Raw genomic sequence first — 24166 nt, forward strand, 5'->3', positions numbered from 1 at the left:
AATACTATATCAAAAGTTCTTTAAGGATTTCCCTCGTGGTTAGGAATTCATCTGCCAATGCAGGAGACATAGGTTCAATCCCTGGTCTGGGAAGAATCCATATACTGCGAAGCAACTAAGCCTGCATGCCGCAGCTACTGAAGCCCACTCACCCTGGAGCCCATGCTCAGCAACAAGAGAAGCCACTGCAGTGGGAAGGCTGTGAACTGCAACGAAGAGTGCCCCCACTCGCCGCAACCAGAGAAAGCCCACATGCAACAGCGAAGATCAAATCCCACCGAAATATATAATTTTTTAAAAGTTTCAAATTTTATGCCTTAAAGTTGAAGATTAGAGATTGTATGGGACTGCACTGGAGAGTTAAAGGCTGGTACTCAAACTGATTAATTTCTGCCTCTTCCAAGGGACTGCTTATATTGCTGGATGTACTTTTTTATGAAGACAGAAAAAGATGACTTTAAGAGGCACCATCAGTGACTGCAAGAAATAAGTAATTTCATCATATTAGCGATTGATACAAATAATACACCTATTAAAAATCAATCAGGTCAACAGTAACACTGGCAATATTGTACATGGTGGAGTCAGATAAAGAAAAGTCTTCCTGATTAAGACTATACCCAACTACTGTGGGTCTTTCATGGCACTGAACTTTTAGAATTAAAAAAAAAAAGATAGTAAGAACACCAGCTGAATTATTAAATTAGTTCTGAAAAAGAAGGTCAATAGAACAGAACTTCCTTGGTGGTCTAGTGGTTAAGAAACTGCCTGCCAATGTAGTGAACACGAGTTCAATCCCTGGTTGGGGAAGATTCCATGTGGCATGGAAGCCACATGGAAGCCCCCACGCCCTAGACCCTGCGCTCTACAACAGAAGTCACTGCAATGAGAAGCCTCTGTACCACAAGGAACAGTAGCCCCACTTGCCCCAACTAGAGAAAGTCCTGGCACAGCAACGAAGATTCAGTGCAACCAAAAATAAAATAAATACATTAAAAAAAAAAAAGGTCAGTGGAATAAAACAAGAATACCAATTTCATCCGTTAGTACCAGTCCTTTACTGGAATGTTGAATATAACATTTCTCTGGAACACTACTAAAAATATCATTATTGAGAAATTATTGCCACCTAGAATTTGAGAGAATTTTGTTCTGCCACCTGCATATCTAATGCAAGAGCAGTTTACAAGTATATCTCAAAAACCATATGTATAGAAGGTGATGGAGAATCTGAAGCTTGCCATGGCTTTGAGGATATAGCACTGAGCCAGGGTTCCCTTAGGATTCCTTTTCAGGCCCTCTGAAGTCATCAAGCTATCTGGCATTCCCCCAAGAGTTCAGATACTCATATTAAACACATCTAAGTGCTCACCCTTGTGCTTTACCTTGAGAGCAAATGTGGTATGACCTGAGTCCAGTGGCCTGCCTGGTCTCTAACTCATCACCCTGCAAGTGCTCCAGGACTCTCTCCCAGAGCCATACCTCTGATTTTGGAATTCCCACAGAACTATGCCCACTGGCACAGCAATTCTTGCCTGAGCATATTTTAGACAGAGGTTTCCTTTCTTTCTGTAATCCATTTGCTTTCCACCTTTCAGAAAATTACTCGATTTCTGGTCTTCCAATAATACTCTTTCTTCTTGGATTTTTTTTTTTTCATTCACTTTTAGAGATCTAAAGGAAAATGAAGTTGCTCAGTTGTGTCCAACTCCTGAGACCCCATGGACTGTAGCCCTCCAGACTCCTCCATCCTTGGGATTCTCCAGGCAAGAGTACTGCAGTGAGAAGCCATTTCCTTTTCCAGGGAATACCCAGCTTTTATTTATTAGGATCCTGCAACTCCTAGATCCACAGAGTGCTTTTTATTACTGACTTTAAGGAGATATAGGTTTAGAACTTTCTAGCACGTATGCCAAAGGGCATGCAGTCATGCTCTCCTTGGGCCCTAGACCAGTTGCTGTTGTCTCACTCTTTTCCTACTTTATAAATTATTTCTTCTGGCAGTCTGGTGAACACAACCAGAGAATACACCGTTATTCTGGTGAGTACCACTAAGTCCATGCGCCACAACTACTAAGCCTGTGCTGAGAGCCCAGGAGCCACAACTGAAGCCCGTACGCTCTAGAGCCTGCACTCTGTGACAAGAAAAACTGCCACAATGAGAGTCCCTGGACCACAACCAGAGAGCAGCCCATGCTGGCCAAAACTAGAGAAAAGCGCACGCAGCAACAAAGATGCAGCACAGCCAAACAAATAAATAAAAAGCAAATCATTCCTTAGTTGTCCATCAAAAATGGTAACATATCCCTAAAAACTTAGGTAGGCTGTTGTTTGGACTTGAGGGTATCAAGAAACAAGTATATACTATCTTCTAACCACTTACCTCTAAGTTGTTGGAGTTCCATGTTCAAACTCTCAATGTTACTCTCGTAGAACTCAAGATTCTGAAGGGTCTCTGCCCTCAGTGATTCCTCTTGCTTCTCCTCCAGCAGTAAGTTGAGGTCTTCCTGAGCCCTGCGGCACATATCCAAGTCCTGTTCCATCTCCTGAATCCTCACTAAGACCAAGGGACACTGGGAAGTTTGGTCCAAAGTCTTGTCCACGTTCTCAGGGCCCTCCTTTTGTAGGCTCTCCCAGCCAGGACGGTTACAGGTTAAGGGCTTGGGGGGTACTGCATTTGTTCTCTGCTGGGCCGAGGGAGGCAGGGGAGCGGGGCGAGAGGGCCTCATTGCCAAGGGGGGATCCAGTCTCAGGTTCTGGTCTCCCGGCACATGCGGAGGAGTGGGTGCTGGAGTACAGGGACGGGGTGGCGGGGGCCTTAGTGCTTTTCTTCTTTCAGGTAACTCCTGCTGACTCATTAGCTTCGAGGAACCCCGGAAAATATCCTTTTCGGAGTTAAAGTCCATGATTGAAAAGTGGCGCAAAATTTTATCTGGCTCTGGGCAGGGCCCTGACAAGCTCTTCTCAAACTCTATCAGTTGTTGTGTCAACTTTGAATCCAGGTCCGTGTTGCCTTCTCCTTGTGACCGTGTCATGGCTTCCAGGGCAGAGGCCTTGTCTTGCAGACCAGGCTTCATCTCTGATCTGTCTGGGGCGGAGCAGAAGCTGGAAGCACTTTCTTTGGGCGTGCAGTGCTTTTTTACACACCTTGCCAGGCCCTGGAGCTGAGAGCTCAGCTGGCTGGGTCTGACTGCCCTGGAGGCAGTGAGGGAAGAGGTGCTGTGAAGAGGTGGCCCTGGCTTCTGCAGGGTTTTCGGCTGGGAGTATGAAGTTCTTCTGGGAGGTAGGCTGGAGTAGTCTCGAGTCCTTGCTTCTAGAGGAAGAGAGTCAGAATACTGGTCTGGGCTTGGGTGGCTTCCTCCTCTCATAGAATAATACTGGTTTCTCTGCAATTCAGGATGAAAAGGAAGTGGAGGTTGGGACGCAACACCATTGACAACCTCTGAAGGATCCTTCGTGGAAGAGCATTTGACAAGAAGCTGCTCGTGCCCCGCACCTGGGCTTCCCGGGGGCCCTCCTGAGGGGTCCGTGTCCCAGTGAGACTGTTTATTTTCTTCACACTCAGAAGTCAGGTGCTCCAGGGTAGAAGTGGATGTTTCAGAAACAACACAGTTGGACTTCTCCGCTGTATACTCATGAAATTCATGCCTTTTTCCTTCTGCTTCTAAGGAGTTCTCCAAACAATCCAAGGGTGTGTCAGGAATGTTGGTGAGGTCGCTCTCCTGTGGCAGATCCATGGTTTCCTCCACCCTTGTTTGAGGACATAACTTTACAAAACGGTAAGGAAAGATGCCTGTCCTGCCCTTCAGGGACCCTTCGAGCCAGCCATCTTCCAGGGTGCCCAGGATTCGGATTTTATCACCTACTTCAAAATCCAGCTCATTTGGCTCCAGGGCCTGGAATCTGTAGAGGGCAATTCCGTAGGTGCCCGGCTGCTCACTGTCCTCTTCTGCCTCTTTCTCTTCTCCTGTACTGGTGTCTACCTCACCGTTACTAATGCCATCATCACAATTTCCAGAACTCACCGATTCATCCACAGTCCTCAAGGGCCCCAAAAGCTCTACAAAACCTTCTGGAAAAATGCCTCTTCGACCCTCTAGTTCCCCTTCAAACCAGCCTGGCTCAGGAATTCCAATAATGGTAATCACATCCCCTTCTCTGAAGTCCAGCTCCTCATCCAGCTGGGCAGAAAGCCCCATCAGCGCCCGGGCTTGTCCCATGGAATATTCAGGAATCTGGAGAAGAGCACTCTGTGAGTGCCACTGCCGACTCTGTGAGGAAAGGCAGAGTTCCCTAACACACGAGGCTGGGAAGAAGCCCCGGGCACCCCAGCAGTTTCGGCCCTGCAGCCAGCCACCAGTGAGAGTGCCATCTAGAATCACTAGGTCACCTAAAGAAAGAGAAGAGAAGCAGAGATAATGACTTCCATTATCACCCCAGGAGGACAGAGGTATAAGTAACAGTGCAATTTATCATCTTAAATACCTACCAAATTCAAGGGAATGTAAATCTAGAGTTTTCAGGGCATAAACACTTTTTGACAAATTGGTGACAATAGAGGGAACATTCCTGTAATCCTGTGGTTTCCAAAATATGGTCCTCAAAACCCTGGGGGTGGATTCCTAAGATCTTTCAGAGGGTCTGTGAGGTCAAAACTGTTTTTTTTTTCCACTTCATCCAAAACAATGTAATGTGGCAAACTGAATAGTGATTCAAATAAAAGAATCTAGATTTCTTCTATATTTTTAAATTAAATTTTTAAAAAACTGTTGAGTGCATTGCATGGCTTGCAGCATCTTTGTTCCTCGACCAGGGACTGAATTTGCACCCTCAGCAGCAAAAGCACAGAGTCCTACCTACTGGACCACCAGGAAATACCCTAGATTTCTTCTACTAAACCAAATATTAAAGATATCTGCAAAAAATATAAACAAATGTTACTATTCTCACTAAATTTTTTTGTTTAGGAAACTACTTATTTTTCATAAAATGTTATTCTTGTTATTAATGTTAATATGCATTTTAAAAATAAATTGAAAATTTTAAAAAATTCTCAGCTTTAATAGCTAATGTAAATATAAACAGATTCACAGAAGCACTCTTTAGGTTCTCAAAAACTCTAAGAATGTAAATGAATCCTAGGATCAAAAAGGTTGAGAAATGCTACTATCAACAAGTTTGTACCACTGGATTTATTTATAAATGATGGAGAATATATTCATTTCCACTAGAAGCCTTTGAATAGATCAATCTAATTTGTCACACTAAGTTATATTCAGCATCAAAAATTAGCAAAGAAAGAAATCTTCAAAGTCTCTCCTAAACAATCCTTATCCTGAAAATACATCATAATGAAATCTTAAAAGTGTTCAAGTAATCAGGACTTTGTTTTTGAAAATAATCAGTAATTTCAATATTGTTGTTTCAAGCTATTGTCACAAAATATACACTAAACAGTTAGCATCTGTCTTACTGCTGAAGAAGGTGAGGTGTGGAAAACAGGGCACAGTGCTTGTTTCTGGAAAAAAAAAACGAAACTATAATTCAACCAATTATGATTCACCCCAGTTTAAAAAATTTCTCTATAAGTTTTGCAGCAAATTGTCTTGCAGCAAACTTTTAATTTTCTAATTATGAACTATTCATTTTGTAGATTATCAATTTTAATTTTTTTTTAACTTTCTTAACATCTAAGTCAATTTCCCTTTCATGAGTAGAGGTGATTAAGGGATGCAACTGGCCCAAGTAAAATAAGACCAGGAGAGCAAAGCACCTGGCAAAATCATGAGGTCTTTTATAGTCAAGCATACCTGAATGTTGGATTATCGTTTAGGGTATCAATTTACATACTCTTTTTATACAAATTAAATCTGATTATCTTCTTATCAAGTAAATTAGATACAATACTGGCAGGTACCACTTCTCTCTTTTGTTTCAAGAATCTGGTATAATGCCTTTCACAAAGCAAGCACTCAATGTCAACTTCATTATTAGAGAAGATTCTTCAATTTCCCAATAAATATATCTTCCCTCCAAAACTAGCTCCATGCTGCCAACTTCCTTTTGTTCTATCATTTCTTCTCTCAAAACATTTATTCCGTTCATCACTTGCTCTTTGCTACTGTCTAGTCCAACTCTCATCATCTCATTCTTTTAAAGCTTTCCCCAGACACTGTCTCTTTCAATCTACCAAACTAAGACTATAAACATAACAATTTTATCATACCCTTCCCCTGCTCAAATGTTTACCATGGGACATGAAGCCTTCTTCCTATTAACCAAGGCTTCTTCTATGACAATCCTATTCTTACTACCTGAAATATATTAAAAGAAAATAAGCTTGCTCTGAATGTTCTCCAAAGAGATTTAGTTACTAAGCTACCAAAAGAAAGTGTTCGTGAAAGTCACTCAGTCGTGTCTGACTCTTTGTGACCCCATGGACTATACAGTTCATGGAATTCTCCAGGCCAGAATACTGGACTGGGTAACCTTTCCCTTCTCCAAGGGATCTTCCCAACCCAGGGATCAAACCCTGAATTGTGGGCAGATTCTTTACCAGCTGAGCTACCAGGGAAGCCCAAGCTACCAAAAGGCTGTTCTTATGTTTTCACCTCAATGCAACCTGGCATTCACATCCAGATATAACCTCCCCCTGCCCCATCCCCAGCTATCCAATATTATCTCACTTCTGAGAGCCTAATTCCACACAAGGGGAGTTTCATTTCAAGCTTCTCCATCCGAAACCTTAGCATATTTCTCTAATAAACTTTAGAGGTCTACACACATCTTGGTCATCTGTAGTCTACTAAAGAAATTATCACATATCAACAATTTTGACACTTGTATATTTATACACTATACAGCTCCTAATGTAAGATTTTTGCATTTAGTGGTAGGCACTAAATCATTCTCACTGATTTCATACTGATTTGCTTAGATGTTCCTGAAAAATAGGGTCTTGGTCCTATATTTTTATTTTCCCTTTAATTTCTGATTCAATATCCCACTGGTCAGAGCTTGGGGTCCTGAGAATTACAAGTGACTTTTCCCCATTCCAACAGGACCACAGAAAAAACTCACTGGAGACATGGCTACTATTCAGACACAACAAGTCTTTTAGTGAACAAAAATAAAAGTGTGTCATAACTCCCACTCTATTGGCTTCGAAATGAACTGGCTTTTTTAAAGCTGCAGAATCAGAATATTTTGTTGTAATGCCAGATCTCTATGAAATCCTTACAGTAGGATTTGTTTCCCTATTTTCTGCTGAGTGAGTGTTTTGATAGGCTTTATTATCTGCAGACTGTCATTCTGTTGATTATTTCTATATATAAAGGTGAATTTTTTTTTAAAGTCACAATTTAGTCCCTGAAAAGTACTTCAGAGATAATTTTGTTGAATACTTTTATTTTATATAGCCCTGTTACTGAGTTTTTTGCATTCTGATTCTTTAGGAATGGAGGCTACTTGGTGGTCATTTCCAGACTTCAAAAACAACAATATGAGGAACTCCTGGAATACATTGACCAGATTTTGAGAATAGTAAAATAAGAAGTGGGGTGACTCTTAGGGTCAACCTGAGCCTTTTATTTATGGACAATTAATCCCAGTCACCACAGTGCTTGTTTCCTCTGGTTAAATTTTTATTTTATATTTGAACAAGAAATGCATTAAGAATAAGATGATAAGAAGTCCGAGATTCTGAATACAAGTAGTCTGGCTATACAGGTATTAGGTCCTCACTGAATCCTAGTGCCCAGGGACTCTGCTCTATGCAGACTGACCACACTCTTTATCCAGGTGTCTGCATGAGCCGTATCAGAACCTTAATCCTGACATCTCACGTGCAGGACACCAGAAATTTATGACACAAGTGCTTTAAGTGATAATTATCATTTATCTATTTATAAATAAATTTATCAATTTAAATTTTATTGATCTTTTTTGGGGGTAGGGAGGTAGTCTAGAAGCATGGGGTTGTAAGCAAGGAATAAGCATTCTATATAGTGTAAGGCAATTAAATATTTCATCACTCTCACTTTTTTTTCTCTCCTCTTTCACTGTCTTTTCTTTGCCATATTCTCATTTTGTTTTTTGTTGTCTCTCTCTTTTCCACCCCCTCTGTATTTTTTAGGAGAGCACTCACATTGATCTTTCTAAGAGACAAACTTGTTTCTGAATTTAAATATAACTCAAACTATAGGGAACAGACCAAAACAAATGGGAAGCTTCAGGGAAAGGAGAAAGGGTGACACCTGCTGGAAGAACCACTGGTGGTTTTCATTCCAAATAGAATCTCCCTGGAAAATGTAGATACACACAAAACTTCATTATCAAGAAACAAGGCCCCCTGAAGCACATTTATGAGCTCCAGGATGAGAACAATAAAATAGCTAATTTTTACTGAGTGCTTACCCTGTGCCAGATGCTTTAATGTATAACCTCATTTAGTCCTCACGACTACCCTGAGGTAGGTATTATCATTTGTAGATAAGGACACTGAGGTCAAGAGAACTTAAGTAATTAGACCAAAGTCAATAGCTACTGAGTTGTGAAGCTGGATTTAAATCTAGGAACATCAGAATTCTGACCCCCTAAACTATACTGCCGGCTCTAACTATATAAAATATGTATTTATTAATTATACATACATATAGATAATATAATTTTATAGTTAAAATAGATATACTTTTTCTCTTATTTCAGTGATACTTCTGAAAGGTAAGTAAATAACAACTAAAGGCAGTATGGTAAAACAAACCAGATCTTAAAACATTATCCCACATGCTCTTAAAGGTTTCCAAATCCCTCTCGACACACACTAAATCACAGAAGAGGAGAAGCTTCACTGCTACACTGAAGGATCAAAGGAAAGGTAAAGAAACAACAAGGAACTGGATTAACAGTACTAGAGGACAGGGATAAAGGAATGTATACACTCATGAGCAGAGACACTGATCTTCATAAACCATATGTAGTAAAAAAAAAAAAAAAAAAAAAGAAGAAAAAGAAGAAGAAAAAAAGAAAATCAGAGGAATTAAAATCACTTCTGTGTCTCATGCTAAACTTCTCAGAAAAACAAAAATTGTATACATATACCTAACTTTCCCATCTTCAAAGGCTATATGTCCTAATCAGAAGACATACAGAACTAAAAGATGTGAAAAGCATAGAAGGAAAGAAAGCTGAATAGTCAGTGTGTTAACTGGCAGACAGCAGAGTATCACAGAAAAGAACAAGATAAAACCATTAATGATATATCTCTTTCTATTCTCTCTTTTCCTATGCACCCCCTGCCCAACATTCTTTCCTTTTGAGATCTGCTTATGTTTTTAAGGGGCTTCCCAGGTGGTGCTAGTGGTAAAGAAACCACCTCCCAATGCAGAAGACTTAAGAGACTCGGGTTTGATCCTTGCGCCAGGAAGATTCCCTGGAGAAAGGCATGGAAACCCACTCCAGTATTCTTGCCTGGAGAATCCCATGGACAGAGGAACTCCTCAGGCTTAACTTGTTAAAAGCTAGTTAAGATAAGATCTACAGGCTCCAGGATCCAGCCCGACCTTCAGTCAGTCTTGGGAGAGGTGACTTGTGGCTGAAAGGCCCACACCAGGGTCTTCATGAGAATCCCTTGGGTGCCCTGGGATTCCTGAGGTGGATTTTAACTTTAAAGCAAGTTCACATCACATTAGTCCCGGCTTCTCAAGGGAAGCATTCAGCAGAAAATCGCTTTAGTACCTAAGACAATCTTGTGCTTAGTTTCTCAGCCATGTCCAACTCTTTGAGACTCCATGATCTGTAGCCCACCTAGCTCCTCTGTCCATGCCCATGGATTTTTCAAGCAAGAATGCTGGAGTGGGTTGTCATTTCCCTCTCCAGGGGATCTTCCTGACCCAGGAATCGAACCCACATATTCCATGTCTCATGCACCGCTTGTGGATTCTTTACTAACTAAGCCATCGGGAAAGACTACACAAGATACAATATGAAGTAAACAAACTAATTCCAGAAGCCACATTCTCAAATTCCTTGAATGTTGCAGACATACTGTACATTCCCATACAGTATACTGTTACACACAGAATAATAGATAACAAAGTCGTATCAATGTTGTTAGCCACTGGGCTCTGGCCCTTTCTCCACACCTTCTGACTGGTCTGGCTGACATGGACTCAATCCTCCAATGGAAGAACTGTGAGTATGAACAGGTAAGGTCCCCTGCTATAACATCTTCCTCTATTTCTGTCTTTGCAACACTGATTTAGCAAAAATGTATTCGGAACAGAGGTAGGGCTCAGTGTAAAGTGAAGACAAGAAACTGTGACAACTGATTTTGAGGATTAAGGTCAAAGTCCACTTTTCCTTTCTTCTCACTGAATAAAGGTTAGGGAGTTTGCCTGTTCTCTTTCCCCACCTCTGTGCACACTCTCTTTCATATGTGTACATGGTTTAAGAAATTAAGCCTATTCCAGGACTTCCCTGGTGGTCCAGTGGTGAAGAGACTGTGTTTCCACTGTAGGAGGCATGGGTTTGATCCCTGGTAGGGAACTAAGATCCCACATGCCATGAGATATGGCCCAAAAAAGAAAAGAAAAGGAAATTACGTCTATCCCTTTAGAGGCATACTCAAAAGAGTAACAATATTAATATATCCAATAAATCATACAATTCTGATGACTGCTGTGAGTCACAAAACTGCACTGATCATAAGCCTCCGTTCGTGGAGCACTACTGGTTTCTGTGCTTATGCAGAAACGTATGGATGGACGAACGTGTGCTGAAACGGTTTAGTCACTCTTTAGACATTCTTAAGTCTTTCAGAGTACATGAAGCAAGAAATACTTGAAATATCACTAAGACATGACTATGACCATCTGTTTAAAACCACTTCCTTTTAAACCTGCTCTGATGAGAACTTTAATAGCATTACTTAATAGTTGGGTAGGAATGGGACTGTTTCGCATCTCTGCCTTAATTTGCAAACCACAATTCCTGCTCTATTACTGTACATTAATAAACAAGCCTTAGTACCTAAGACTTGACTACACAAGATACAGAGAATGAAATGAGACTATATTTGTGAGAAAAAAATACTGTAGAAATTATAAAATGCTACTCAAAGATAAGGGCTTATTACTGTCAGCTCTGTCTTAGTATTATTGACGACTCTCTAGAGGTTACTTAGAAAAATTTTAAAAAAAAGCGAGTTGTCAAAATGGACTGACCCCACCAGTATTATTTTAAACAGACTACTCTTGGGTGATCAACTTACCTCGATGAAGAGGAAGACTGTTCAGCTCTAGGGATGTAAACTCACAGATACAGACATAGAGTCTCTCACCCTCTTTTAGACTGGGAATGGTAACAACTTCTACAAAACTGCTGGGGAACTGTCCTGAAAATAAAAGCAAACATTTCCAGTATTAAAATTCCTTTTTAAAAATAAATAAATAAATAAAAATAAAATTCCTTTTTTCTGTTCGTATACCAGGACAAAAAACTTTTTTCTGAGCTCATTTATAGACTCCAAATTAAAAATTCACTGAGTACTCATAGCTGGAAAATCTATTGTAGAAAATGTGCAATGCACAAAATAGGGTGCCTGCAGAACACAGAGAGTGCAATTCAATCCAATAAGCATTTAATGGGTGTCACTCTATCAAAGACACACTGCAGACGGGAAAAACAGTAAGACAGTCTTGGCCCTGAAAGATCTTAAAATCTAGTTCAGACACAAAATCTAGTTCAGACATAAGCAATATTTCAGTCTGAAATCCAGTGTCAACTCATAGGTATACAAATTGCTATGGAAGTTCAGAGAAGGCAAAAAACAGGTCAGGAAGAAAATGAAAAATTTTATGGAAAAAACTACAGTTGAGTCTGAAGATGGGCAGGGTTTTAACAGGTAATAGTAGATAGACAGGCCTGTCAGTTGGAAAGCATCAGAAAGTTTAGCTGATTCCACCTTCTATATATCTCTTGCATCTGTCCACTATCTCAAGACTCATCGCCTCGGTCCAAGCCACAGCTACTTCTCACTTCGATGCAACAACTTCCCATCTCGCCTCCCTGCTTTTGGCTTTGCCCTTTCCTATCACTCTTCACTTTGAAGCAGAGAGTTTTGTAAACTACAAGTCTACCTGTGCTTGAAGCACGTTTACAGCAGCCTGTTTCCATAACCCCTTTCCATAGCACGCGCTGTCCTCCATGATCTAATCTCTGTTCATCTCCCTTTGCCATCTCCCCCACCTCAACCATTCACACTTCATGCCAGACTGAACTTCTCTCAGTTCCTCCATGCTCTTTTCCTCTTGATCCAGGGCCCCTGAAAAAGCAATCCTCTCTACCTATCCTCTTTGACTTGCTGACTCTGACACACCATATTTATCCTAGCTGAGGTATCACATCTACTGGGAAATAATCTATTATCCCCCAAATATGGGTTAAGTATCAACAGAGTCTGTTCTCAGGACTGTAAGATATACTCCAAGCCAGACGTACATAAATACATGCAAGTTAAGGCTGGATTTAATACAGATGCATATTGTGGGAGAAGAACTTCTAGCCTCCTCCTGAATTAATGAAAGAAACTGGTGCTAATCTATGTTTTCAATAATAGAAAAAAGGAAACCAGGCACATACAAAGTGGGAGATAAGTGCATCTAGGGTACAGGGCAACTTTAATAAATTTAGGTCACCCAGGGATTTAGGAGGGCAGCTGGTACCTAACCTCGTCAACCTTTTAAAGGAACCTGCAAGGAGAGATGCAATGATAAGAGACATTCTCTCCTCGCTGGTAGAAACCACGGCAAACACATACAGAAAACACAAAAGGATCTGAAGTTTATTTATTGGGCTTGCCATTAAACCTTAATTTTTAATATGGAAAGAAGGGAGGGCCTATGGCCTATTTTGAATGTGAAGAATCATAAGCCTCTTACCTGTCACATCCTCTTTCTTTCCTAGAAGCCAAAATTCATCCACCACTGCCAATACCTCAATAATATCTCCCACAAAGAGTGGCAGTTCTTCTGACACACTAGGGCAAAAGTCAAAGATGGCTCGAACCACTGAGCCAGCCTCCATCTTTTAAACCTGGAAAGAAAGGTCAAAGAAATGGGAAAGTAGAATTATTTAAGACACTGCAGTATAGACCTATAGCTTGAGAATTATCATTAAGATATAAAGGTACTTATAATGAAGTCAAAGTAAATAAGAAGTTTGTACTTTAAACAAATTAGAATGCTATCTCATTTATTTCTTTAGAGACAATAATTTCCTCATACCTTTTCATTTGATTTTCAAAGTCATTCTGGAAATGGGGGAAAAAAATGACCTATAGCTATGAGTAACAGAAAACATGCACTGTGGAAATACAGACTTTCCAATATGACTGAGGAAGGCAATATGGAAATTAACATTTTTAAAGTACGAGGCAAAAGGGTACTTTTAAAATATGGTATTTAAAAGGTAGGGAACTGAAATATGGCATTTCATCTATTCCCCATAACTATCTCTTTTTTTACTTATTTATTTCTTCCCTTTGTATTTCCACATAAATTTTAATTTTTCAAGTTTTATCGATATAATTGACATACACCTCTGCATAAGTTTTTGCTTCCCTGGTGGCTCAGATGGTAAAGAGTCTGCCTGACTGCAATGCAGGAGACCTGGATTCAATCCCTGGCTTCGGAAGATCCCCTGGAGAAAGCAATAGCAACCCACTCCAGTAATTTCATGGACAAAGAGAAGCCTAGTGGGGTTGCAAAGAGTTGGACATGACTAACAGTATATTCTGCTTGAGTTTAAGGTGTAAAGCATAATGATTTGACTTACATACATCATGAAGTGATTATTGTAGTAAGTTTAGTGAACATCCATCATTTCATATAGATACAAAATTAAATGTATTTTAAAATTACATTTTAAACATGTATTTTTCCTTCTGATGAGGGCTCTTAGGATGTACACTCCTAATAACTTTCATACATAACATATGCAGTATTGGTTATACTGATCATGTTGTACGTTACATCGCTAGTACTCATTTATCTTACAGTGAAGTGACTGAAAGTCGCTCAGTCGTGTCCGACTCTTTGTGACCCCATGAACTGTAGCCTGCCGGGCTCCTCTGTCCATGGAATTCTCTAGGCAAGAGTACTGGAATTGATTCCTATGCCCTCCTCCCAGGGGATCTTCTCAACCCAGGGATTGAACCTGAGTCTTTTGCTGGGAGTTTATACCTTTTGACTGCCTTCATCCAATTCCACCAGCCACCTCTGCCCTATCTATGGTGACCACAAAATCTGATCTCTTTTTCTGAGCTTGTTTGTATCTGAAGTATAGTTGACCTACAACACCATGTCAGTTCCTGTTACACAACTTGGTGGTTCAATAGTCCTATACATTTCAAAACGATCACCATGATAAACCTAGTCATGATATGTCATCATACAAAGATAGGAGTTATTAACTATATTCCCCACACTATACATTTCATACTTGTGATTCATTTATTTTACAACTGGAAATTACTTCTTAAACTCTCATCTATTTCCTTCCTCCTCCCGCCCACCTCCCCTCTGGCAACTACCTGTTTGTTCTTTGTGTCTATGACTTTTTTTCTGATTTATGTTTGTTCACTTGTTTTTTAGATTTCACACATATGTGAAATCACACAGTATTTGTCTTTCTCTGACATTTCATTTAGCATAATGCCCTCTAGATCCAGTCACATTATCAAAAATGACAAGATTCCATTCTTTATTAAGAATTAGTAATATTCCATTATACACACACACACACACAGATATATAATATAACCACATCTTCTTCATCCATTTATCTACTAACAGGCACTAAGTTTGCTTCCTAAGTTTACAGCTTTTGTAAATAATACTGCAATGAACACAGGGGCTCATCTCTCTTTCTGAATTAGCTTTTGTCAGATAAATACCCAGGACTGGAATTTCTAGATCACACAGTAGCCCTGTTTTTAATTTTTTGAGGAATCTCCATACTGTTTTTCATAGTGGGTGTACCAGTTTATATTCCCACCAACAGTGCATAAGGGTTCCCTTTTCTCCAGATTACATCCTTGCCAACACATGTTATTTGGTCTCTTAACAGCCAATACGGTAAGTGTGAAGTGACATCTTATTGCAGTTTTAATTTGTAGTCCCTGATGACCAGTGGTGTTGAGCATCTCTTATGTGCCTGTTGTCCATCTGTATACTTTCTTTGGAAAAATGTCTAGATCTTCTGCTCATTTTTTTAACTGGGGTGTTTATTTGATGCTGAGTTGGTTATATCATTTGCAAATATCTTCTCCCATTCAGCAGGTGGTGTTTTTGTTTTGTTGATAATTTCCTTTGCTGTACAAAAGCTTTTTAGTTTTGTGTAGCCTCTCTCCACAACTACCTTAAAGATGGGGGTACTGAGGCTCAGAAAGTTAGATAATTTAATTTGTTCAAGATCACAGAGTTTATAGCAGCAGGGCCAGGATTTGGACTGAGGGAATTCTGGTCCCTACTTACTTCTATTTAAAAAAAAGAAAAAGTAATTCGACCTGAATAACAGCAACAGTAGTGCAGATTTAAAATGCATTGAAAAATAAAAATCCCAGCAAAGTCTCAGGAGAATCAAATCAACACTTTAAGGATCACATTAAGTTCACAAGAATTAATACATAAATCAAAATGTCAGTTGATTTATTTGTAATGGAATTGCCAATGCTAATAGATAACCTACGTTTTCTGGTCAAAAAAAAAAAAAGAAAAATAAAAATCCATAAAAAGAACAAGAAAAGATTATGTAGGTGGTGCCTCCAGACAAGAATGAGTACACTATACCACATCAAGAATGTGCTTTCTGTTCAAAGAAGCCTACAGTTCAAACCTGCATACTACCTGCTATGGTATCTGTGCTGTTATAAGACAATGTGTCTGTTATTCTCTGTCAAGGGAGCCTAAGTGCATGCTCACCCGGTGGCTCAGGTGGTAAAGAATCTGCCTGCAATGCAGGAGACCTGGGTTCCATCCCTGGGTCGGGAAGATCCCCTGGAGAAGGGAATGACTACCCACGCCAGTGTTCTTGCCTGGAGAATCCCATGGACAGAGGAGCCTGGCAGGCTACAGTCCACTGGGTCACACACAGTCAGACATGACTGAGCAACTAACACTTCACTTCAAGCAACAGAAAGGGAGGCAATATAAAGGAAGGCATATATACTGGAAACCCTCAGGATTACTTTACTCTTCTCCCAGGTCTTTTACAAGAAGCAACAGAAGATCTCCAGAGTGTAGAGGCCCCAAGTCTACTGCTCTTTATTTGCCTCAAGTATTCATTTGGTGCTGGTAGAGATGAGGATTCTAACTTTCATCCCACATATAACTATGCTAAGTCACTTCAGTGTGATTCTTTTCGACCCCATGGACTGTAGCCTGCCAGGTTCCTCTGTCCATGGGATTCTCTCCAGGCAAGCATATTGGAGTGGGTTGCCATGCCCTCTTCCAGGGGATCTTCCCAACCCAGGGATCAAACCTACATCACTTATATCTCTGACATTGGCAGGCAAGTTCTTTACCACTAGCACCACCTGAGAAGCCCCTACATATAACTATAACCAACATCAAAAAGCACCAAGTACCTAATTGCAAAAAAGAATAGTTATAGCTTCATTAAGTTTACATTCTAAGAATGATATGGACAAATATTTAGGCACATAATAAATTGTTTAACCTATTAATGCAAAGTACCTATAAGATTTTAATGACTCATGCAATACAAATGTTACGTATTTCATTTGAACTACTGAGTAAAAAGAGCTCATCTTTGTGTTCAGTTCAGTTGCTCAGTCGTGTCCGACTCTTTGTGACCCCATGAACCACAGCATGCCAGGCCTTCCTGTCCATTGCCAGCTCCTGGAGTTTACCCAAACTCATTTCCATTGAGCCGGTGATGCCATCCAGCCATCTCATCCTCTGTCGTCCCCTTCTCCTCCTGCCCTCAATCTTTCCCAGCATCAGATCTTTTCCAGTCAGTCAGCTCTTCGTATCAGGTGGCCAAAGTACTAGAGTTTCAGCTTCAACATCAGTTCTTCCAATGAAAACTCAGGCCTGATCTCCTTTAGGATGGACCAGGTGGATCTCCTCGCAGTCCAAGGGACTCTCAAGAGTCTTCTCCAGCACCACAGTTCAAAAGCATCAATTTTTCGGTGCTCAGCTTTCTTTACAGTCCAACTCTCACATCCATACATGACTACTGGAAAAATCATAGCCTTGACCAGACGGACCTTTGTTGGCAAAGTAATGTCTCTGCTTTTTAATATGCTGTCTAGGTTGGTCATAACTTTCCTTCCAGAAGTAAACGTCTTTTAATTTCATGGCTGCAGTCACCATCTGCAGTGATTTTGGAGCCCAGAAAAATAAAGTCAGCCACTGTTTCCCCATCTATTTGCTATGAAGTGATGGGACTGGATGCCACGATCTGAGTTTTCTGAATGTTGAGCTTTAAGCCAACTTTTTCACTGTCCTCTTTCACTTTCATCAAGAGGCTCTTTAGTTCTTCACTTTCTGCCATAGGGTGGTGTCATCTGCATATCTGATGTTACTGATATTTCTCCCAGAAATCTTGATTCCAGCTTGTGCTTCCTCCAGCAGAAACTTTTTTCCTATAATGAGATGACTTGGGTATACAACGGAAAAGAGAAGTAGCTAGTAACATTCCCCACATCCTCTCCCACCACATATTTTCTTTAAGTATTAAAAGATATACAAATCTTCCCTAGTGGTTCAGATAGTAAAGGATCTGCCTGCAATGCAGGAGACCCAGGTTCGATTCCTGGGTTGGGAAGATCCCCTGGAGTAGGAAATGGCAACCCATTCCAGTATTCTTGCCTGGGAAATCCCACGGAAAGAGGAACCTGGTGGACTACAGTTCATGGGGTCACAAAGAGTCAGACATGACTGAGTGACTAACAGTCACAATTGAAAATCACACACTGAAGAGGCAGCGTAATGTGAATGCAAATTACTGGGCTCCTGGTGTCAGAGAGAACAAGGTTCGAATCCCAGCTTCACTATATATTAGCTTTTTACCTTACTTGGGGTTCAGCTTCTTTTTTCAAAAAATGGACATAATCCTACTTTCATAATAACCATCAAGAGGGTGATGATAATGATAAAAGTAATTATACTAATGCCTAATAAGGTGACGAATAGATTTAAGGGATTATATCGGGTAGACAGAGTGCCTGAAGAGCTACGGATGAAGGTTCTAACACTGTCAAAAATATGGTTTTTCCAGTAGTTATGTACAGATGTGAGAGTGGGACCATAAAGAAGGCTGAGTGCCAAAGAATTGATGCTTTTGAACTGTGATGCTGGAGAAGACTCTAAGAGTCCCTTGGACAGCAAGGAGTCATTCCTAAATGAAATCAACACTAAATATTCATTGGAAGGACTGAAGTTGACACTCCAATACTTGGCCACCTGATGGAAAGAGCTGACTGACTGGCAAAGAACCTGATGCTGGGAAAGATTGAGGGCAGGAAGAAAAGGGGATGACAGAGGCTGAGATGGCTGGATGGCATCACTGACTCAATGGACATGAGTTTGAGTAAACTCTGGGAGGTAGTGGATGACAGAGAAGGCTGGTGTGCTGCAGTTCATGGGGTCACAAAGGGTCAGACATGATTTAGCAATTGAACAACAATGCCTAATATTTAATTAGCACTTCTATATGTAGCACTATGACTTCCCTCCTTGGGTCTTCACAACAACCCTGCTGTATATAGTTGGTTCCCATTCTGCAAGCTCAGAGAGGCGATGTAAACTGTCCAGGGTCACATAGTAAGTCAGACATGGAATAGGGATGCAGATCTGTCTGTTTTCAAACCCATAACCAGTATGCTAATAGTGTGAAAGCACTTAGCACAGGGGAAATACAGTAGGTGCTCAATAAATGTTAGCAGTTTTTATTAAACATCATTTCCATAATCAGCTACAAGATTAAATCTGTCAACAATATAGCATCATCAAAGAATGTGATATTTCAAGTATATAAACACTACATAATTTACTATTTCAACGTGTCAAATGTGGTTAACTTTGACCATGTTTAAAACCTAGGCACATAACATAAATCCTTGCCATCAACAGAAAAGACACTAAACACTAACTTAATAATAAGCTCATTATTAAGACCGTTCCTTACTGTATTTTTTTTTTTTTACCTTGGATTACTGTACTCTTCTGTAACACACAGTACCAGTGCTATGTAAGTTTTAGGTTGTTCTCTTTTAATGTCAGCCTTTGCTCTGCTATCAGTTTATCTCCTCTGTCAACTTTTCTACCTCTTTCTAGATCGTTGTTTACAATCTGCTGGGAATGGCAGGGAACCACACACACCCCGCCAAAATTATTAAATGTGTCTAAATAAATAAAAAGTAAGCATGCTCCAAATAAGAGGTTAACAAACTCTTGTGCAGTAGTAAAGTACATGTGGTAGTGCTAGAGTCCTTCAACAGTTATTTTTTATGTGCTCTGAGGCCCCTTTCTTAGTTTCTGGCTGTCTTCCAGACAGCTGAAGTTGCCAGATGTCAGATTTCCACATAAGGGTGGTGTCAAAAATATTTCTTTCCCCTAAAACAAACAATTTTTGTGAAATCCTTAACCATCTATACATTAATCAAACAACTCAAGGTTGAGCCAAAGTAGATATTATTTTCCTTTTCCTACTACTATCGTTTCTCAAATTTCATCTATCAGACTAAATATATACCTCATTATCTAAAATATCAAGGAGACAATTAGCATAAGCCCCAGAGAGTGACTTAGAGAGCTACCCTGTTCCATGGAGGAGTAATCTTTGTGGGCTGAAAGGGTTAAAGCTTCTCCCCGAGAACCTTCCTGCTCTACCAGAAAATGACTCAGGAGCAGAGGAGGGTCTGGCTCAATAAATACTTTTACTGACTGACCTCCTACCCTATTGGAAGGAGTGCGTAATCGCTAAGGAATACACACCCTGGAAGTGTGCTGCAGTCAGAGCCTGGCTAAACTACAGGATTTGTGGGTGAGACCAGAAAGGAGGTCTTTATGCCCTCTGTTTTATGTGGAATAGCGTGAATTTCATCTGTCTTCTCTGTACACACTATGAAAAGCAACAATTATTGTTTCTGTCTGGGCCGTTTTAGAAGCCAGGACTGGGATTCCCTGGTGGTCCAGCAGTTAGGACGAGGTGCTTTCATTGTCATGGCCTGGCTTCAGTCCCTGGTTGGGGACCTAAGATCCTATATGCCGTGTAGTATGGTCAAAAAATATTTTGAAACTTAATCATAACTAGTTTACACATAAACTGTTCCACCAACTTTAGATGGAAGCAAAAAAGAACTATTAATACACTGGAAATCAGAATGCAGATGGGCCTGAGAGAAAGCAGAGGAAATAAATGCCTGGATGGCATAATGTCTGGGACATCAGAAAATTTGCTATGACAGCATTTCTTCTCTTGCTGGTGAATGCCTGTCTCTCCAGCTTTGCAGAGTCACTCTGCATGTGAGATGCAAAGACCCTTCATTCTTCAAACCCTCATAGGATATAAAACTCTATGAGAGAGGAGATTTTTGTCTTGTTTTGTTCACTGGTCTAGAGCAATGCTCAGTGAGTAATTTTTGGTGAGTGAATGATTTACTGAACTTCAGGAAAATACAAAGAACTACTCATATCAAAATCTCTACTTCCACTTATCTGAAACTAAATTAACCATCTCTTCTCCACAAATAGTTTTATCATCCAGCTTGAGTAACAGTGTCATATAAGTCTCTCAGATCAAACATCAGAATCTGACACTTCTTCATCCTCTATAATCCAGGCAGCACACTAACCGCAACAGCTACCATTTGAGAATTTATCACATTCCAGACACTGAGCTAGGAGCTTGTACTATCACCACACTGCAAGGTGGAGACCACGGTGCTCGAGTCAGGGTCCCTGGCTTCAAATCCCAGTGCCACCACTAAACAACATACTTAACTCTCTTACACAAAGCTAAACCAGAAGCAGAATTCAAGTCTATTTGACTCCCATGCCCATGTACTTTTTATTGTAAATGTTATTATTTCTCTTACATCTCACTGGTTCTTCCTTCAAAATCATTGAATTTCCATTTTCCTCTCTTTAGTTCTCCAACATTTTATTATGTAAAATTTTCAAACAGCCTCGCCAAAAGAAGCTGACACCCACCATGTAGAGTCTACCATTAACATGTTACTGCGGACACTTTGTCACATATCATCTAGTTCCCCATTTTTCAATCCATGCTATGTTTTAATGTATTTAAAATATTTATTTTTCATTTTATCTTTGATGTATTCAAAATATATAACAGATATTTTCCCCAATACTTCAGCATTTATCTTGCTGCTAAGTCACTTCAGTCGTGTCCGACTCTGTGAGACCCTGTAGACGGCAGCCCACCAGGCTCCCCCGTCCCTGGGATTCTCCAGGCAAGAACACTGGAGTGGGTTGCCATTTCCTTCTCCAATGCAGTAAAGTGAAAAGTGAAAGTGAAGTTGCTCAGTCATGTCTGACTCTTAGCGATCCCATGGGCCGTAGCCTACCAGGCTCCTCCATCCATGGGATTTTCCAGGCAAGAGTACTGGAGAGGGGTGCCATTGCCTTTTCCGTCAGCATATATCTTTTTTTTTTTTTTTTAAGAGTAAAGTTAAACTTTACAGTAATTTTTTTTTTCTATATACAAAGAATTACAGTACATGTTTATGGGGACTCCTAGCACAGGCTCCCCTCTGTTTCACTAAGAGTTTCACTTACCGCTGACAATCTATGGGGGTGAAGGGGGGCAAAAAAAGTGATGGACCTCAGCTGACACCCCCTTTTGCCCCTTAAAAATATAAAGATAGATCTCTTTGTCAGCTTGTTTTTTGCCAAGACTTAGAAAGCTGCTCTTCCATTAGCTCCCGTGTGCTGCGCTCGCCCAACACTCGCCTACATGCACACAGGCAGCACGCGTCTCAGACCTGGAGACTGCCTTTCTCTGCCCTGACCCTGCAAGTCTAAAGCACCAGAACCGATCATTTCCCGTCAGCATGTATCTTAACTAGAGTTTATTATTTGTTTATAATGCATTTTCTTTTGGGGAAGTGCCATTTTCCTCTCTTTTTGGCTAAAGATACAATTTTTCTCCTCACTAATCTGTCAGTGAACCTGGTTAATCTTTTAAATGGTCAATTTTTACACATTACACAGTTGCTTAAGAATTTACAAGATTTTCCTACTCTATAATGCATTCACATATTCAATAAATTTTAGTCAAGCCAAATGGAGTCAATCAAATTCCCATGCAGGCTAAAAATCTGGTTCTGCTGGGTAGGCTAATCAGTTGATGACTCTTTAACCCAATATTCTTTAAATATTTATTCTTTAATTCCGTTGGAGACTAACAGGAACATTTAAACTCTCCTCTATTGTCCTAAGCAACTCAACTCCTATCCCAAAGTATCTACCCTACACAGGACAAAGTAAGACCCTGTAGATAATTTGACCACTATCTAATAAGGAAACAGGCTTCTTTCCATGAGGAAGAGATCGAGAGAGCAGAAAATTGATTCATACGTCTGCAGTGATTTTTCTTTGTTTTTGGTGGAGGGAGCCTGGCAGGCTATAGTCCATAGGGGAGCAAAAAAAGGAAATGGCAACCCACTTCAGTATTCTTGGCGTGAAGAAATCCATGGACCAAGCAGCCTGGGGTTGTAGAGTCGCATGTGACTGAGTGACTTTCACTAAGGATATTTTAACACTTTCAATGGACTAAAGACCTTGGCAGCAATCTCTCTAACCAGTTTTACTTCTCTGATGTACCAAGGAACATTCCAGATGTTGTGAGATGAGCTGTAGTTCCTGCACCCAAGAAGCCTGGCTTAGTCCCCACCATTTCCCCAAAACATGATGAGGACACTAATCATACTGTCCCCAAATACAAGAGCTCTATGGTCACTATAAACCTGGGGAAGGCTATAAACCGTATTTCTCTCTTTGAGGGACATTTTACTATATTAAAGATTGAGTCAATCCAGCCAAGAACTCCTTTTTAATTCAACTTATCTGGCACAGCACACTTTTTAGGTCAAACTTTATATTTTTTTAAACTGTTTCTTACTCCACTTATTCATAAATAGTCCTTGTGCAGTCCTAACCAATCAAAAGGTTTTCTGCTCCCATAAAGCACTTTCTGTCCAAAACCCGTTCCTTTATTTACACACTGTTTTTTTAATCCATGGTGGGCTCCACTGTCTCTCCACACATTTAAACTGCCTCCAGATGATGCCCTTCTCTCTTGCTCAAGCCCACATCCGCTGTTCCTGTCTCAGTCCCTTGTTCTTTTATCACCTTGCAGTTCTGTGAGAGATCAGACTGAACATGTAAAAGTTGCATCCATGAGAGTGAGTGTATTCAGTATTAATGAAAACACATCCAGAAATAAAAATAACACTTAAAAAAGTATATCATGCAACCTGTATGGCCATCAAAAGAACAGGTAAACATATACATACAATGGAGTATTATTAAAAAGGAAGGGCATTCTGACATATACCTCAATGTGGATGAACCCTGAGCATACTATGATAAGTCACAAAAAGACGAATACTGTGTGATTTCACCTATATGATACATCAATAGTAGTAAAGTTCATAGAAACAGAAATTAGAAAGGTGGTTACCAGGGGATGAGGGGAAGGAGAATGGGTACAGAGCTTGTTTGTGACCATGGAAAGCTTCGGAAGACAGATGATGGTGATGGCGGCATAACAAAATGAATGTATTTAACGCCACAGAACTGTACACTTAAAAATGGCAAAATGGTAAAGTCTATGTTTTACATACACACACACATATATATATATATTTATCATAACAAAGATTTTTAAAAATCTATGTCATAAGATGTGAGAGAATGTAGAAGGCGGCCTAGTAAACTTCAATAATTGCTGACAAGCAACGTATCTACAAGTCTGGACATACTTCATTAAAAGGAAATCTCCTGAGACGACAAACTTTTCCCCTGAAAGAAAAGTGAAAGAAAGTGAAAGTCGCTCAGTCATGTCCGACTCTTTGCGACCCAATGGACTATACAGCCCATGGAATTCTCCAGAC

General features: G+C 40.2%; 1 protein-coding gene across 3 annotated transcripts in view; it reads right to left on the minus strand.

The window, feature by feature from the left end:
* The window catches only part of DNMBP (dynamin binding protein), a 115203-nt gene that overhangs the window by 68848 nt on the left and 22189 nt on the right, over nt 1-24166 (minus strand). For 2 of the 3 annotated variants that reach the window (XM_065923090.1, XM_065923088.1), the window contains exons 2-5: nt 12939-13092; nt 11270-11392; nt 5474-5518; nt 2384-4390 (exon numbers count right to left, since the gene is read on the minus strand). In XM_065923090.1, coding sequence (XP_065779162.1) covers nt 2384-4390; nt 5474-5518; nt 11270-11392; nt 12939-13083 — 2320 coding nt within the window. In that variant the 5' untranslated portion in view covers nt 13084-13092. The remainder of the gene's footprint in view (nt 1-2383; nt 4391-5473; nt 5519-11269; nt 11393-12938; nt 13093-24166) is intronic. The other variant, XM_065923089.1, reaches the window with a different exon arrangement.

This window comes from Muntiacus reevesi, chromosome 2 (genome assembly GCF_963930625.1).
Source record: "Muntiacus reevesi chromosome 2, mMunRee1.1, whole genome shotgun sequence".
Lineage (NCBI taxonomy): Eukaryota > Metazoa > Chordata > Mammalia > Artiodactyla > Cervidae > Muntiacus > Muntiacus reevesi.